The sequence below is a fragment of the Saccopteryx bilineata genome, chromosome 3 (assembly GCF_036850765.1).
Source record: "Saccopteryx bilineata isolate mSacBil1 chromosome 3, mSacBil1_pri_phased_curated, whole genome shotgun sequence".
NCBI lineage: Eukaryota > Metazoa > Chordata > Mammalia > Chiroptera > Emballonuridae > Saccopteryx > Saccopteryx bilineata.
Genome location: NC_089492.1, coordinates 251,234,858 through 251,251,547, shown reverse-complemented (window position 1 = coordinate 251,251,547; position 16,690 = coordinate 251,234,858). Strand labels below are relative to the sequence as shown.

Here is a 16,690-nt window from a genome sequence, read left to right as displayed (position 1 = left end):
TGCTATTAAATAATTACTAATTGAAGACACTGAGGCACAAAGAGATTAAGGTTATATAGCTGCTAAGTGGCAGAGCTAGGATTTGAACTCAGGTAATATGGCACTATAAGCTCTTAACTATTAACTTTTAGTTGGCTCTAATGAGACAATGAGATACTTTTAAGCAAGGACTCTCTTCCAATTACCCAGGGCCTAATTCAAAGCATATCTCCATTCAGATTCCTCTTGTCTACTCTCATCTCTTAATCTTGCAAACTCACTTCCTTCTATTCCACTTGTCTATGGACTACATCTCCCTGCTTTGAACCTAATGATTCAATAATTGCTTCATGTACTGAGGTTTCATTGTTAGAGATAAGTGGCAGTTCTCTGAGGGTAGAAACTGTGTTACCCAGTATAGCTTGGCACACGATAGGCACGCACTGAAAGGATTTTTATTGGATTGAAATTCAGAGCAAGCATTTTACCAGCTAACTCATGTTTGGTGGTTAAAGAGAAAGCACATGGATGGGGAATATGTAGTTCTTCCAACATGGAATGAGAGAGTGAGTGGGCAGGTATTTGTTAGTTCCTTCCTTGAAAGAGGCTATCATTCTGAGAAGCAAATATGAAAGGGCTCTTAAGTATATGAAGGATTGTTCTCCATGATTGGCTGGTCCTGACTTTCCAAGTGAAATTCTGTAGTTCAGTCTCTTAGTAAATAATAATTAGATAGCTATAGCTATACATTAAAATTATTATTTGGATTAAAAAGCTGTATAGGGCCTGAGCAGGCAGTGGAACAGTGGATAGAGCATCAGACTGGGACTCTGAGGACCCAGATTTGAAACCCTGAGGTCTTCAGCTTGAGTGCAGGATCATAGACATGACCCCATGGTGGCTGGCTTGAGCCCAAAGGGTCACTCGCTTGAGCAAGGTCCTTCCTTCCTGGTCAAGGCACAGATAAGAAAGCAATCAATGAACAACTAAGGTGCTGGAACTATGAGTTGATGCTTCTCATCTCTCTCCCTTCCTGTCTGTCCTTGTCTGTCTCTCTCTTACTAAAAAAAAAAAAAAAAAGCTGTATAGATTTCACCCCCTTCCCAGATAAGAGGCATTCACAAATACTTTGGGCTGGTTGCAAAGATGAATAGTTCTAGTGCTTTGTATGAATAAACTAGTTCGGGACTACTTTGTCTCACTTATACCTGATTTCACAGGTTGTATTCTTTGCATTTTATGTACAGTTATTCTATCTTTTTCTCAAGGTAAACACTTTACAACTGTTGAAGTAATAAATAAAATAAAATATAAACACATGCACATGATATAAGAGCTTTATGAACAACAGAATTTAAGTAGTATTTTTCTAGCGTAAATACATAGAATAATTTTTTAAAAAGGTAAATTGGTGTAGCCACTATGGATGACGGTATGGAAGACTCTCAATCAATTAAAAAACAAAAACAAACAAACAAAAAAACCTACAGAAACTCCCCAGGTGACTGTGATGCTACTAGCCACTATACCACACTTGAGAACTGATGTTACAATGGCTGCAGTTTATATCACTAAATTTAGTGTCATGCTAACTGCTATATAGAAAAAAATTTTCTAATTAGTATCTGATCTGAGAAAGTTATTTACTGTGCTATGCCACAGGTTCCTCTTCTGTCAAATAGGTATAATAAAACCTGTCTTGAAGAATTATGGTAGGAATGTAAGTAGCCCAGTCTTATGCCTAAGAATAGGAATTCAATAAATGTTAGCTATTATTATAGGCACACAAAGTTAGCAATACAAATAAAAACACAAAAACACTTTTGCTAAAGACTATAAGTCAATTCTATAAACTATTTATTTTCCTTGCTTTTAATCTTATTTTTAAGTGAACATATAGTAAAATTGTTTTTGGTGTATAGTTCTATGAATTTTAACATATGTATAGATACATGTAACCACCACTAGAATAAGATAGAGAACAGTCCCCCATCCCCCAAAATCCCTGGTGCTGTTCCTCAGGACTTTCTCCTGATGCCTAACTCCTAGCAACCACTGACTGGTGCTCCACCCCTATAGTTTGTCTTTTTAAAAACATGATACAATTAAACTATATACTGTGGCCTGACCAGGCAGTGGCGCAGTGGATACAGTGTTGAACTGGGATGTGGAGGATCCAGGTTTGAGACCCCGAGGTCGCCAGCTTGAGCATGGGCTCATCTGGTTTGAGCAAAGCTCACCAGTTTGAGCCCAAGGTCGCTGGCTTGAGCAAGGGGTCACTTGCTCTGCTGTAGCCCTCTGGACAAGGCACATATGAGAAAGCAATCAATGAACAACTGAGGTGCCACAACGAAGAATTGATGTTTCTCATCTCTCTCCCTTCCTATCTGTCTGTCCCTATCTGTTCCTCTCTCTGACTCTCTGTCTCTGCCACAAAAAACAAACAAAAACTATATACTGTGTACCCTTTAGAGACTGACTTCTTTTACTAAGCATAATGCCACTGTAATACATTTAAGTATCAATAGTTTGTTCCTTTTTATTGCTGTATATTCCACTGCATGCATGTAACTGAAGGTGAACTGAAACACAATGAAGGACATGTCAGTTGTTTCCAGCTTTGGCCATTATAAATAGAACATTCATGTACAGGTTTTTGTGTGAATATAAGCTTTCATTTTTCTGGAATTAATAAAAATGAGATTGCTGGGGCATGTGTTAAATGTATGTTTAACTACATGAGAAACTGTCTAACTGTTTTATAGGGTGGCTCAACCATTTTGTATTCCCATCAGCAATGGATGTGAGTTCCTGTTATTCTCTATCAGAATACCTTAGCATCCTTAGTCCAAGGTCCCAAAGCTGTGCAAAGCTGGTGACAGTATTTTAACACATGAGGAGTGAATTGCTTCAATAAAACAGGTACAGCTGAGAATTCCAAAAGCAACTCCTCTATTAAAATAGTTCTCTCTAGTCTGCTAAAATTTTCTCTAGGATGTTTTCCTTTGTATGTCCAGATATTAAAATACACACACACACACACACACACCACCAACAACAACCATTTAGTAGTGTGAAGTGTGGAGAATCATTTCTTCTTTGCCTTGACTGACTTTGGTAACAACAACAACAACAACAACAACCATTTAGTAGTGTGAAGTGTGGAGAATCATTTCTTCTTTGCCTTGACTGACTTTGGCGAGCTTTATGGTAAAACTGGTCTGCAAAGACAGAACAGACATAATGGGAAATGGGAAGTATATGTGGCTACTATTGAAGTGAAATAGCTAATCTGAAATTAGACTCTTCCTAATTAACCAAGTCGTCTCTAGTTAATTATACAGGGTGGGGCAAAGTAGATTTACAGTTGTTCATATGGAAAATAATACTATAATTAATAACAATACAAAATAAACTGTGTTTCATGTACTGACAACTATAAACCTACTTTTACTCCGTCCAGTATAATGCGTCTTTTGGCTGATGATGTCTTCCACTCTAGCCATCTACTGGAAAAGTACCCGTCCTTCTTCTAGAAGATACATCTCTACAAATCTAGCTACTAAAATGTTGCCTCCCCCCTTTCAGCTTAAAATAATTTTCCCTGGTGAGGTCTTTCTAATTTTGATAGGCAGATTTAACACCCTGCCTATACTCCCATCATGGGAATTTTATTATTATACTGGGATCCTTTGTTTTCATGTCATTGAATATCTAAAGGACTGTGTCATCCTTTATATCTATTAGTACTTAGCACAATGTGGGCATATAACAGGTCCTTAATAAAAATGTGTAGGTTTAAGGGCCAAAATAATGAATTAACAGTGATTTATCTGGTGAACTTCTAGATATCTTCCTTTAAGACTCAATGTTTCCTCCCTAAGAAGTCTTCTTTGTGCCATGTCTGCACTTTGTACTTTTTGCTATTGCTGTGTTTTCTTACTATATTGCAACTGCCCATTTGGTGGCATGATAAGTAATTGGAAAGGGTAACTGGAGTCGAGGCAAATTTGTAACTGGGAGACAAGTACCAAATATTTCTCAAACCCCCTCCCCCCCATGAGAAGAATCAAATCAGAGAAAAGTAATTTGAAAAGGAAAGGCGACTTGTTAAAAATATTAATGGAGCCCTGGCAAGTAGCTTAGCAGATAGAGTGTCAGACTGGCATATGGATATCCTGGGATCTATTCCTAGTTAGGACACACAGGAGAAACAATCACCTGCTTTTTCCCTGTCACTCTCTCCTTTTCTCTGCCTCTTCCCCTCCTGCAGCCAGTGGCTCCATTGGTTTGAGAGTGGCCCTTGTTGCTGAGGAGAGCTCTGTTGGAGCTCACCAGCCTCAGGTGTTAAAATAGCTTGGTATTCAATCATTGGCCCTAGATGGGGTTGCCGAGTGGATCCCAGTAGACACATGTGGGATTCTGCCTCACTGTTTCCCCTCCCCTCCCCTCACGTCAAACCAAAACCAAAACCAAAACCAAAACCAAAACCAAACCAAACCAAAACAAAAACCCTAATGGTAGGCAATTGAATTTCTCCTCCTGCTATTTTTCTATACAATTCTCTGCTTTTTATAAGCTGGGCCAACTCGCCTACAACTTCTTCATTCTTTTGCTCATACTTTCTCTGCACACACAATCTGTCTTGTAGTTTCCAGCATGAAGTCAAATCTTACCTCTTCAGAGAAGTCTCTCCTGATTATAAGGATCACTCCTTCTAATGTCTTCTATGTCACATAAGAAACTACTTTTGTAAGAATATACTTTAGCCTTTTCACTCTAAAAAGTTCCTCAAAGAAAAGTAATGTCCCTCAGACTTTAAAAACAACCAACAATAAAAAAAAACCAATCAGTGGAAGCCCTCTATCTGGCACAGCACACAAATTCAAGGTAAAGGCAGAATGACCAAGTTCCCTCTCATAAACACAGTCATAGACTGCCGGGGGGATGGGGGGGGGAGGGGAAGCACCAAAGAAGTGACTGTCTCCAAAGATAAGAGATTTAGGTAGTGTAATATTTAAGACAAGAATTGTTTCTTCAAAAAAATTTTTTAAAGAATATGCCTTAAGAGAGTTTCAGTTAACATTTTTCCTTAGGTGCCTATTAGTTTTATGACTGAGGGAAGGTCTCAGCTTCCACTTGAGGAGGCTTTGGAAGAAGTAGAGGTTTTAATTTTTATTTGGAGAACACTAAGATAGCTACTTTTAAAACAATGGTACATAAAAGGAAATACAATAACGAGGTGTATTTCCCCCAAAGCTAGCAAACACTGTGTTTTTAGAAAGTAAACATACTTTGTTAGACTCTACTGCTAATAAAAACAAAAAGTGGACAGGTTGGGCCAGCTATTTAACGATGAGCGCCTTAACAGTAATAAATGTTGACAGCCCAAATCAAAAAAGAATGCATTACTGAGATATCATCAATTGTGTTCTGTCATTACAAGGCAGCTCCACCCAGTCTAAGCTTGTCAAAAAGTGTTACTGTAATCCATGAAGAAATCTTCACCTCAGGCAAAGGAAGAAAAAATGTGAAGGGCTGGCTCTGAACAGGTGTGCTGAATTGTAATGCCAAAGTTGTCATAAATCTCTTTACATTAGTTTCATACATGACAAATTATTAACTTCTACTCTGAGGTGTCAAGCATGGATGAATAGATCCATCAGTAGGCACTTTAAGAACAACAAATGTAAATAAACAGGTGTGGACATAACTCTTTAACAGTGAGCAATAATTATTTCATACACAAGAGTAGACAGTTATGACAAACTTTCTTATTCTATTCAAGTAAATATGATATTTGGGAATCTGAGATTGTCTGACCTACTTGTCAGGTCAACCCACTCCAGTTCTACCTAATCATGGTAACAGGACTGCTTCAGTTTGTCCCATGAATTTTAAATATACATGTTACTCAGCTTTATAAGGAATCCTGATGTATGCAAAATATATGTGTTTATTTTGGTTTTGACATAACTGTATGTCTTTGGAAAATTTATTTAACTTCTAAAAGCCTTGGTTTCCTCCTCAATAAAATGGGGACAATAACCATCTCCTAAGATAATGAAGAAACCTAAAAGAGATTAGTTACAGAAAGTGCTTGGCATTAGCATACATTCACTACCTGCTTGTTCACTCCTTTAATGTATTTCAACTTACATCTTTGATTCCCTAAGAGGTAAAAGTTTATAATTTAAATATAGAGTAATAAAATGCTCATGTTTAAAGCTCATGAGAGCAGAGCTTGAATTTTTTCCACTCTGTTAGTTCTCAGTAGTGTCTAGCAAGTACTGAGCCCAAGAATCAACTACTCATACTGCCAGCCCACAGCAATTTGTCACTTCTTTGTACTTAAAAGTACTGAACATTGACATGCATTGTCTGTGTTTTCTTATGTTAAATGGTAAAATATACATAATATACAATTTAGTAGTATCAAATATTCACAATGTTTTACAAATAATCATCACTATCTAGTTCTATAACATTTTCATCACTCCCCCAAAAAAACTATATACCCACTAAACAATAAAACCCCAAGCCACTCCATATCCTCATCCTTGGTAAGCTCCATGCTACTGTTTTTATGAATTTTCCTATTCAAGATATGTCATACAAATGGGATCATACAATATTTGGCCTCTTGTGTCTGGCATCTTTCATTTTACAGTCATCAAGGTTTGTCTGAGTTGCAGCACATATAAGTACTTCAAACTTTATTATGACTGGATAATAGTATTTCTTGTATGGACAGACCACATTTGTTTATTCATTCACCTGTTAACGGTCATTTGGATCATTTCCACTTTTGGGCTACTGTGAATAACATTGCAACAAACATTTGTGTACAAGTATATGAGTCTATGTTTTCAATTCTTCTAGGTATGTACTTAGAAGTGGATTACTGGGTAGTGTAATAATTCTATGTTTAATGTTTTGAGGAACTGCCAAATTGTTTTCCATGGCATGTATAGGTCACAAAACAAGTCTTAATACATTAAGATTGAAATCATATCAAGCATCTTTCACAACCCAATTGTATAAAACTAGAAAATTCACAAATATATGGAGACTAAACATGCTACCAAACAACCAATGAGTCAAAGAAGAAATCAAAAGATTAATAAAAAACACCTAGAGACAAATAAAAATACAACATTCCACATATGTGATGCAGCAAAAGCACTTCTAAGAGAAAAGTTCATAGCGATAAATGCATGCATCAAGAAACAGGAGGGATCTCAAATAACCTAACTTTATATCTCAAAGGAGACAGAAAATCAAACCTCAAGTTTAGCAGAAGGAAGAAAATAACAAAGATCAGAGCAGAAACAAATGAATAGAGACTAGAAAGACAATAGAAGAGATCAATGAAACTAACAGCTGTTTTCTAAATATAAATAAAATTGATAAATCTTTAGCTAGACTAAGAAATAAGAAATGAAATAAAACCAGAAATAAAAGAGATGTTGTTCCTGACACTACAGAACTAAAAAGGATCATAACAGACTGCTATGAACATGAATTATACATCAACAAATTAGATCACCTAGAAGAAATGAAAAAATTCCTAACAACACACAACCTATTATGATGAATCAGGATGAAGTAGCAAATCTGAACAGACTGATTACTAGAGTAAAGAGACTGAATTAGTAATTAAAACTTCTCAACAAACTAAATTCCAGGACCAGATGGTTTCACTGGTGAATTCTATAACATCTAGAGAAGAATTAATGAGAGGAGAAAACACTTCCAAACTCATTTTACAAGGCCAGCATTACCCTGATACCAAAACTAGACAAAGATCCTACAAGAAATTAAAATTACAGGCTGATATCCTTGATAAATATAAATGTGAAAATCCACACCAAATTAAAAAATACTTCAAAAAGATCATACACCATGATCAAGTGGGATTTATTCCAGGGATATAAGGATGGTTCAACATCTACAAATCAATCAATACAATATACCACATTAACAAAATAAAGGATAAAAACCACACAATCATCTCAATAGATACAGAAAAAGCATCTGTCATAATTCAACATCCATTTCAGATAAAATTTTCAACAAATTAGGTATACAGGGAATGTATCTCAACATAATAAAGGCCATACTTGACAAACCCATATCTAACACTGTATTCAAAAGTGAAAAGCTGAAAGCTTTCCCTCTTAATTAGGAACAAGACAAGGATACCCACTCTTGCTACTTTTATTTAACATAGTTTTGGAAGTCCTAGCCAGAGCAATTAGGCAAGAAAAATAAATTGCAAAAGAAAAAGTAAAACTGTTACTATTTGAAGGTGACATATTATATGTAGAAAATCCTAAAGACTTCACCAAAATATTGTCAAAACTAATCCATAAATTCAGTAAAGTTGCAGGCTACAAAATCAACATATTAAAATTTGTTGTTTGCCTGCACTAAAAACAAAAGAGAACTTAATAAAACAACCCTACTTACAACTGCATGAAAAATAAAATACTTGGGAATAAATGTAACCAAGGAGGTAAAACATCTGTACACTTAAAACTATAAACAAAAGACATTGAGGAAGACACAAATAAATGGAAAGATATTTTATGCTCATAGATTGGAAGAATTAACATTGCTAAAATGTCCATACAACTCACAGATTCAATAAAATCCCTATCAAGATTTCAATGACATTTTCTACAGAAATAGAACAAAGAATCTTAAAATTCATACACAAAAGACCCCCAATAGCCAAAGCAATCTTGGAAAGAGAGAAACGAAGTTGGAGGCATCATGCTTCCTGATTTCCAAGTATATATATTACAAAGCTATAGTAATCAAAACAGTACGGCAATGGCATAAAAAAAGACACATCAATGGAATAACATAAAAAGCCCAGAAATAAACCCACGCATATATGCTCAATTACTTTATAACGAAGGAGCCAAGTATATAAATGGGAAAAGGAGCCAAGAATATACGATGGGAAAAGGAAAGTCTTGTCAATAAATTGTGCTGGGAAAACTGGACATCCACACACAAAAGAATAAAAGTGGAACACTATCTTACACCATACACAAAATCAACTGAAAATGAATTAAAGTCTTGAATGTAAGACTTGAAGCTATAAAACTCCTAGAAGAAAACATAGGTGGTAAGCTCCTTGACATTAAGTCTTGGTAATGGTTCTTTGGATTTGACACCAAAAAGCAAAGGCAATAAAAACAAAAATAAACAAGTGGGACTATATCAAACTAAAAAGCTTCTGCATGGCAAAGTAAACCAATGAACTGAAAAGGCAACCTACTGAAAGGAAGTAAATACTTCCAGATGACATATCTGATAAGGGGTTAATACCCAAAATATAAAAAGAACTGATAGAACTCAATAGCAAAAAACAAAACAAAACAAAACAAAAACAAACAAACCAATCTAATTTAAAAATGGTCAGAGGATTTAAATAGACACTTTTCCAAAGAAGATATGTAGATGGCCAACTGGTACAGGAAAAGGTATCTTCCTGCTTGGGAATGGCCATTGTTATGCTAATATTGGCTGGAGGAGAGGTTTTTGGTGCCAGAAAAGTTTTAAAAAGGAGAAGAAGCCATGATGGCAGAGCAAGAGCAGAGGATGCAGAGTGCTGAAAGAGGACCCGAGATGGCAGGGTGGTTAGGGACCGAAAAACCAACAGGGTTTTTGCAGTTTAGATTTTTGGGGGACTGAGGTGTGCGGAACTGGCTGTAAGCTGACAGTCTGCCCAACCCCCCCACCTCACTTGCCCGATTAAGTTACAAAAGGCTAAGCCCTTCCCCAAACCTCCATGTTAGCTGATACTCATCCTACCCCCAAGTCGCCCGGAAAGACTGAAGGCAAGTTTCTTCTATCCTGTTTTGTGTAAAGTTAAGATGTTATGTATGGTGGGGGTTTTCTGTACTTGGTAAAATTCTTGGGTTGCCTTGGAAATGTAATCAGAGATCTCATTGATTTGCTAATGGCCCATTTTGTCCTATAAACAAAGATGTGTTTTTTGAGCAAGCTCTGTTTCTGCTATCAGCTTTGCAGAGCCCTCCCGAACCCATTCTTTAATTCTTTAAGTGTATTCTCTTAATTCCGTGCCTTTCCCACTCAGGACCTGGAATTACTAGTTGTGCTGGTTCACGACAGCAGGGAAAGAGAGAGAAGCCAAGATGGGAGGGTGCTAAAGGAGACGCCAGTTTGTGCAGAGAGGAGAAGGGAGGTGTGCAGATGGGGAACCAGAGGTGACTGAGACTCATGGGGACCTTTGATTCTACGAAAAACCAGATTAGGTTCTCCTGGTTGTGGAACCAGAGAGCAGTATCTGGAGAAGGAATTACAGATTCATGAGTTGCAGTTTGCCCTGGAAGTTGTGGAGAGCTGGCAGCCACAGAAGCCTAAGCTGGAGCCATGCTTAGCCGGTGGAGTGGCTCTGAGTCAGTGGGAGCAGGTGTTTCTAGCTCCTCTTCTGAGGATGAGGAGACTGGGGATGAAGCTGCCATTCAAAGACTCCAGAAGGTAAAAGCCCAGCAGCAAAGAGTACCTACTAAGCCCCTGGTAGGTTTGCTATGATTATGGGACATAGGGTGGATGGCAGCATGCTCTCTGGAGCAGAGGTGGAAATGTTGGCTGCCATTGCCATGTGCTCCCCCTTGGGGTAGCATCTTAAGAGCTGCCAGGATGGCAGGGATGAGGGGGGGAGGCCTGAGGCCTCATGTGTGTGAACTGACTCTTGGACTGTGACCAGAGGGGGCATCAGCTTCTTTGTTGGATGGACATGTGGCTTTTGGACAATATGAGAGACCCTGATGGAGGGGGGAGCAGGTCTGGTTGAAATTGTATGACTTATGCTGTTGCTCTAATTTGTTTATGTGATGTGCCTAATTCCTTGCACAGGAATGCCTGTGGTGTGAATTGCAAAGTGAGCAAAAGGGGTGGAATGTTGGCCAAATAAGTTTGTAAAAGAGCAATTGTTATGCTAATGTCTTTCCCCCTCCGCCAGCATCTTCGCCTGACCTTGAAGGTAAATACACTTTATAAACCAGTTTATTTCTTTACATTCTTTCTTATTATGTGTATGTGTGTATGTGTATATGTATTTATTATTTATAAAGTACATTTTCTTATTTAAAAGCATATAAAACAAAAAATTCGTGTGGTTTTTGGGGGCCAGAACAGATTAACTGTATTCCCATTAATTTAAATGGGAAAATTGGATTTGACACACGAGCAAACTGAGTCACGAGGTTGGCCATGAACCGAATTAAACTCGGGTGTCAAGGTACCACTGTAGATTGTAGCTATTGTCATGTAGTGACAATTGCTTTCCTCCTTATCCTTTTGTTGCCAATAGCCCCTCATTGCAGCAAAGTACCTGTGTCTCCAGGACCTAGCCCAGGGCTATATACTTGATAAATGCTCAGTAAACACTTAAAAACCAAACATATTGTTAATGAAAATGTCTATGAAAAAGCTATAGGCAGTTCTGTCAAAATAGAGGTTCATATAATGTATACTTCCTGGTTAGAGATAGAACAATTAATGATATAAAGGCTAGTCCAGTCTGGGCCACTGAAGAATGGACTCAGTTTTATTTAATAAACGTTTTATATAGTATGAGTATCTTAGGCTGCACTAATACAACAGAATCATGGAAGTAATGGATATAACTGGTTAAGTTTAAATAAACTGAGGCCTAGGAAGCCATCCTCCAAACCTGTTCGGGAATTTTATTTTAACTGGGAGTTCAAGATGTCTTATTTGAAGGCAAATTCACAACTATAAGGAACAGTGCTTCTTGTCACATACACGTGGCAGATACCAAGTCATTATGAACTATGTATAGTCTTTCCAAGAGAAGTCTTTAAACTCAGAAGAGCTTTTCTTAGGAATTCTCTACTTAAGGCCTGAATGATAATTTTCATGAAGGCACTCTTAAAAACAAAGAGAAATCCTTATCTTTTGCAGTTAAATTTCAATTAAAATTTCAATTATATGGAGCATGGGATTTTTCCTGTAACCTTCATATTCAATTTTGTGCTAAATATTAAAGGAATTAAAGTAAATTTCTTTACCAATGAATTATGAGAAACATAAATTAAGAGGAAAGAATGAACTAGGAGTATGCATGCAAATAATGTGCACTCATATTATTTTACAGCATAATCTGTAGATCTAGTACTAATGAGACTCAACATTCAAATGGCTGAAGAATGTGTTTAGCAAATTATTGTTAATCAATGACTATTTTAGGATAAGTATAATAATCTTAAATGGCAACACACCTATTACTACAAATTCCTAACTAAGTACAGTACTTCATTATTTTGAAATGTCACTGTCAATTTATAGAGTAACAGATAAACATCTTTCTACCATATACCTGATTACCTTTCAGAGAAATGAAAGAGAATTAAGAAAAATTACAAACTTAACATTTTTACAGCAACATAAGATATCTAATGAGAATTAAAACTGCAAACTACTTATAACACTCCAAATTTTCACATTTGTTAGTGTGGACATGTCAGGTTTTATATCATTGTAATCAAGTATTATTTTTTTAAAGACTATTTTTTAGAGAGAAGTGAGAATGAGAGTGAGAGTGAGAGAGAGAGAAAAGAGGGGAGCAAAGGGGAGGGGAAGAGTAGGAAGCATCAATTCCCATTTGTGCATTGACCAGGCAAGCCTGGGGCTTCAACCGGTGACCTCAGCGTTCCAGGCCAACGCTTTATCCACTGCGCCACCACAGGTCAGGCTCTAGTATTATTTTTTAAGTACCTTTTTTTCATGTAAATTCTTCCAAGTATTCATTTACCCAATCATTTAAAAAACATTTATTAAAGTGCCTACTCCTAAGTATACTGTCAGGGAACAGAGTTACAAATGCAAATACGGTATAATCCTTATTCTTCTAACAAACTCAGTCTTATGAAAGACAAACAAGTAAAGTAGAATACAATAGTACAAGGTTACATTAAAATTGTCTACGTTTCCCATTTGCAACAGATAAAGGGTATTGTACTGGAAACATTCACTATACCTGGAAATCTTTCATCATTGTTCAGAAATCAAACTCTCCCTTATATGTTCTATAGAAATCTCTTTGTAATTAAATTAAAAAGAAACAAAATTAAAAAGAGTAATTTTATAAATACCTGTTATCATTTGCTTCTTATTTTATCTTAAAAGCTAGAAATTTCTTGATTGATAAAGCCCTAATGACTACTTGAGATTATTGTAGGTCCACCAGCTATATGACCTTGGGCAAATTAACTTTTTTGATTCTCAGTATTCTCATTTGAAAAGTAGAGATAATAGATAATAATACCAGTCTGTTAGATTGTCTCCCTTTTGCCCCTCAGTATCCATGTTGTACCTAGCTTTTGTTCACGGAGGTTCTAATGAATTAGGTTAACGGGGTACTAGCAGGAGATGAGAGTGTGGAAGGAGAGTAAAGCTATTCCCTGGTTTCTTCCCTACCAGGTCACCAAGGGCTGGCTGTATCCCTCTATCAGAAGTTATCCTCTCCATATACCACCTTCCCTTCGCAGGGCTTCAAGCACAGGGACGGTAATGGCTGTTTATTCCTAGACCAGTGATGGGCAATGTTTTGAGGTTGGTGTGTCAAAATTCGCCAAAAAACCAAGCATAACTCAGGTGGTGTGTCACTTTGAGAAAAAACCCATAATTTTGCGATATTTATAGTTTAAATAACAAAAATGTATAATTGTAATATGTAACTATATTTAATAAACCAAAAACTAATTATTTAACTTACCTGCTTAGTGACTTCTTTGCTCATCTGTCAGTCGGTTTCTTTTGTTGGTCTTGATATTATTTAACTTGTGTGGGTTGCCATGAACTAAGATAAGTGAGGGGGAGGAGGAATTCTTTAACTAACCTGCCTATTAGTGACTTTTTTGTTGCTGAATTTTGTTGGTATTTTGTACACTTCAAGCCCAAGCAAGCGCTACTAACTTCATCTGTCAATCAGTTTCTTTTGTTGGTTTTGATATTATTTAACGCTGAGAATAAGGTCTCACAAAAGTATGTAGAGGGAAAAATTGTGAGTAAAGCCATTGCTATATTTTTCAGGGTGCTAAAAGTATCTGGCAATCGGTTCCAGGCACTCCAAATTTCCTGTTCGTAGTGGTACTCCTCTTGATTCTCCAAGCGGCACCTTTCCAGATTCTCAAGCTTTGACCTCAAGTCAACAAACACCTGAGCCCAGATGCTGTCTTGAAATTCTGCAAGTTGCATCTCATGTAAATTAAGATGGCTGCCACTATTTCTAATGGCGGGAAATGGCACCCATAGTCCAGGCCCTCACCTCTCCCAGCCTTCCCCTCACTTATCTCAGTAATGATGGTCAATTCGAAATCCACGACACCCCAGAACAGTAGACTGGATGATGGTTGCTATGGTTATGTGGTTGCTGGTAATGGTGATCACAGGGCCCCCAGAAATGCGTCCCCCGCAGCATTCTGCTGCTCCCTGCTCCACTGACCAGAAGTGAGGTCAAAGATCCCCTAACGGCCTAACTGGAAGTCTCAGAACTAGATGCTCTGTGCCAGAGTTCTGTTGTTTTGGTCTACAAACCTCTGGCACAGAGTGTCTACACTATAGCAAATGTTTTATCTCCGGCTACTTACTGTACCTGGCCGTGCAGGAGCCGAGGATGAAACGTCCTTCTCGGCATGCGGTATGCAGCCGCGTGTCATCAAAAATGGCTACGCGTGTCAGTGCTGACACGCATGTCATAGGTTCGCCATCACAGTGCTAGACTCTGTACAATCCATTGTTGACTTCCATAATTCCTGCTCATATCTTTATACAGTTCCTTTACTAAACTCTTTTCAAATAACTCAGCTTGAAAATGCTATCTGTTTCCTTCCAGATTGATTCATACAACCTCACAGGGTTGTTTTGAAGACCAAACAAGATGATAAATATAAAATGCTTAGCACATTATAAATATTCAGTAAGTGTTGACTATCATTGTCATTATCAGTGTTGCTGTTATTAGTATTTCATTTAAGGTTCCATGCTCATGTATTCTATATCATCTGAATTTTGAACATTGAAAAGACTAAAAAATTCAGAATTTTGGAGATTTTTTACTAATTCTCAGTGCTTTTTTTTTTTTTTTTTTTCTGTGGCAGAGACAGAGTCAGAGAGAGGGACAGATACGGTCAGACAGACAGGAAGGGAGAGAGATGAAAAGCATCAATTTTTCGTTGCAGCACCTTAGTTGTTCATTGACTGCTCTTTCCTATGTGCCTTGACCGGGGGGCTACAGCAGACCGAGTGGACCTTTGCTCGAGCCAGCAACCTTGGGCTGAAGCTGGTGAGCTTTGCTCAAACCCAATGAGCTCGCGCTCATGTTGGCGACCTCGGGGTCTCAAACCCGGGTCCTCCATGTCCCAGTCTGATGCCCTATCCACTGCACCACCACCTGGTCAGGCTCTCAGTGCTTCAAAACATGTTCAAATGTAAAATGTCTTTATTGCTAATCAATCTCAATATTTAAAAAGAATAAAAAAGTACTTTAAAAGTGAGTGAAAAACCCACATAGTGGACAAATTTTCCTGGATGGTAGTTTCTTCCAGAAACATGTTTTGGAATTAATTTCCTACAAATTGACCTCCTGTCACCATGCCAAATCTAGCAAAGTATAAATGTCCATAAAGTTAAACAAACTGCTAGGTCATAGGGTCATGAAAAGAATGGACTGCAAAGTAAACTCAATGGCATAAAATCCTGTTAATCTGGAAATACATCTTCATCATCCTTACTTATCAATTATGGCATAGGCAAGCATCATCACTTGACAAATTATCTCATCAAAATCCTAGTAAAGGTCTACTTAACCTTTCACCTTACCTCATCCTTTATATCTTCCTGCTGCTGGGCTGTGAAGATCTCCATCGCAGCTATGAGTCTCATCATTAACTCATCCACTGTTGTGTTACCTAGCAACACATGGAAATCACCAAACTTCACATTAGTTATTATAAAATGGGAAGTCATTCCTGAATTAATCATAAGAAATAACTACAATAAAAAATGTACAAACTAGTATGCTATTATGTAGTTAAAATTTTTTTTGTTTTCATTGAAAAGTTTCTTATATTCAATGAGGAAGAGTAAAGTAGTATATTGTCAGCTAAAATTTCAGAACATTTAGATTTTAGGGAACAAAAAAATATTTTTAGCAGCATAAGTAATAGTGTACAAGTCATAAGAGTCAGAAGTTCTTCCATGTTATGAAAATATATCTACTTAATACTAACTAGCAACAACTTTCATTTGTCTATATGCCAGTGATTAGGCTAAGCACATGATATGTATCATCTCATTTAATCTGTACAACAATTTTATGAACGTGTCATTATGATTTTTATTTTAAAGAGAAGAAAAATGAGGCTTAGAAAGCACAAGTAACTTGCCAAACAAGATAAAGCTGGTTAAGTGGTTGGGCTAAGATTTGAAACCATGAGTCTGACTCTAAGCCTGTCCTCTCTGCCACTTCAATACACTGTTTACTTAGAATCATTTTCTATCTCTAAAAGTTCTTTGGTGAAACAAACAGTAATTTAAGTTCTGAAAATAAATTGATTCCTTTTTTGCCCAAGTAATATTTCTCCTTTTCAGTTGTTTTCAAATGATTATATTGTCATTTTTATGAAGAGGATATTTAAAATGTTTA

The 16,690-nt window shown here is 37.0% G+C and overlaps 1 protein-coding gene across 1 annotated transcript in view; it reads right to left on the bottom strand.

Moving 5' to 3' along the window:
* FAF1 (Fas associated factor 1) overlaps positions 1-16,690 on the bottom strand; it is a 496,086-nt gene that overhangs the window by 97,788 nt on the left and 381,608 nt on the right. The window contains exon 15 of the mRNA XM_066269224.1: positions 15,865-15,953. Coding sequence (XP_066125321.1) covers positions 15,865-15,953 — 89 coding nt within the window. The remainder of the gene's footprint in view (positions 1-15,864; positions 15,954-16,690) is intronic.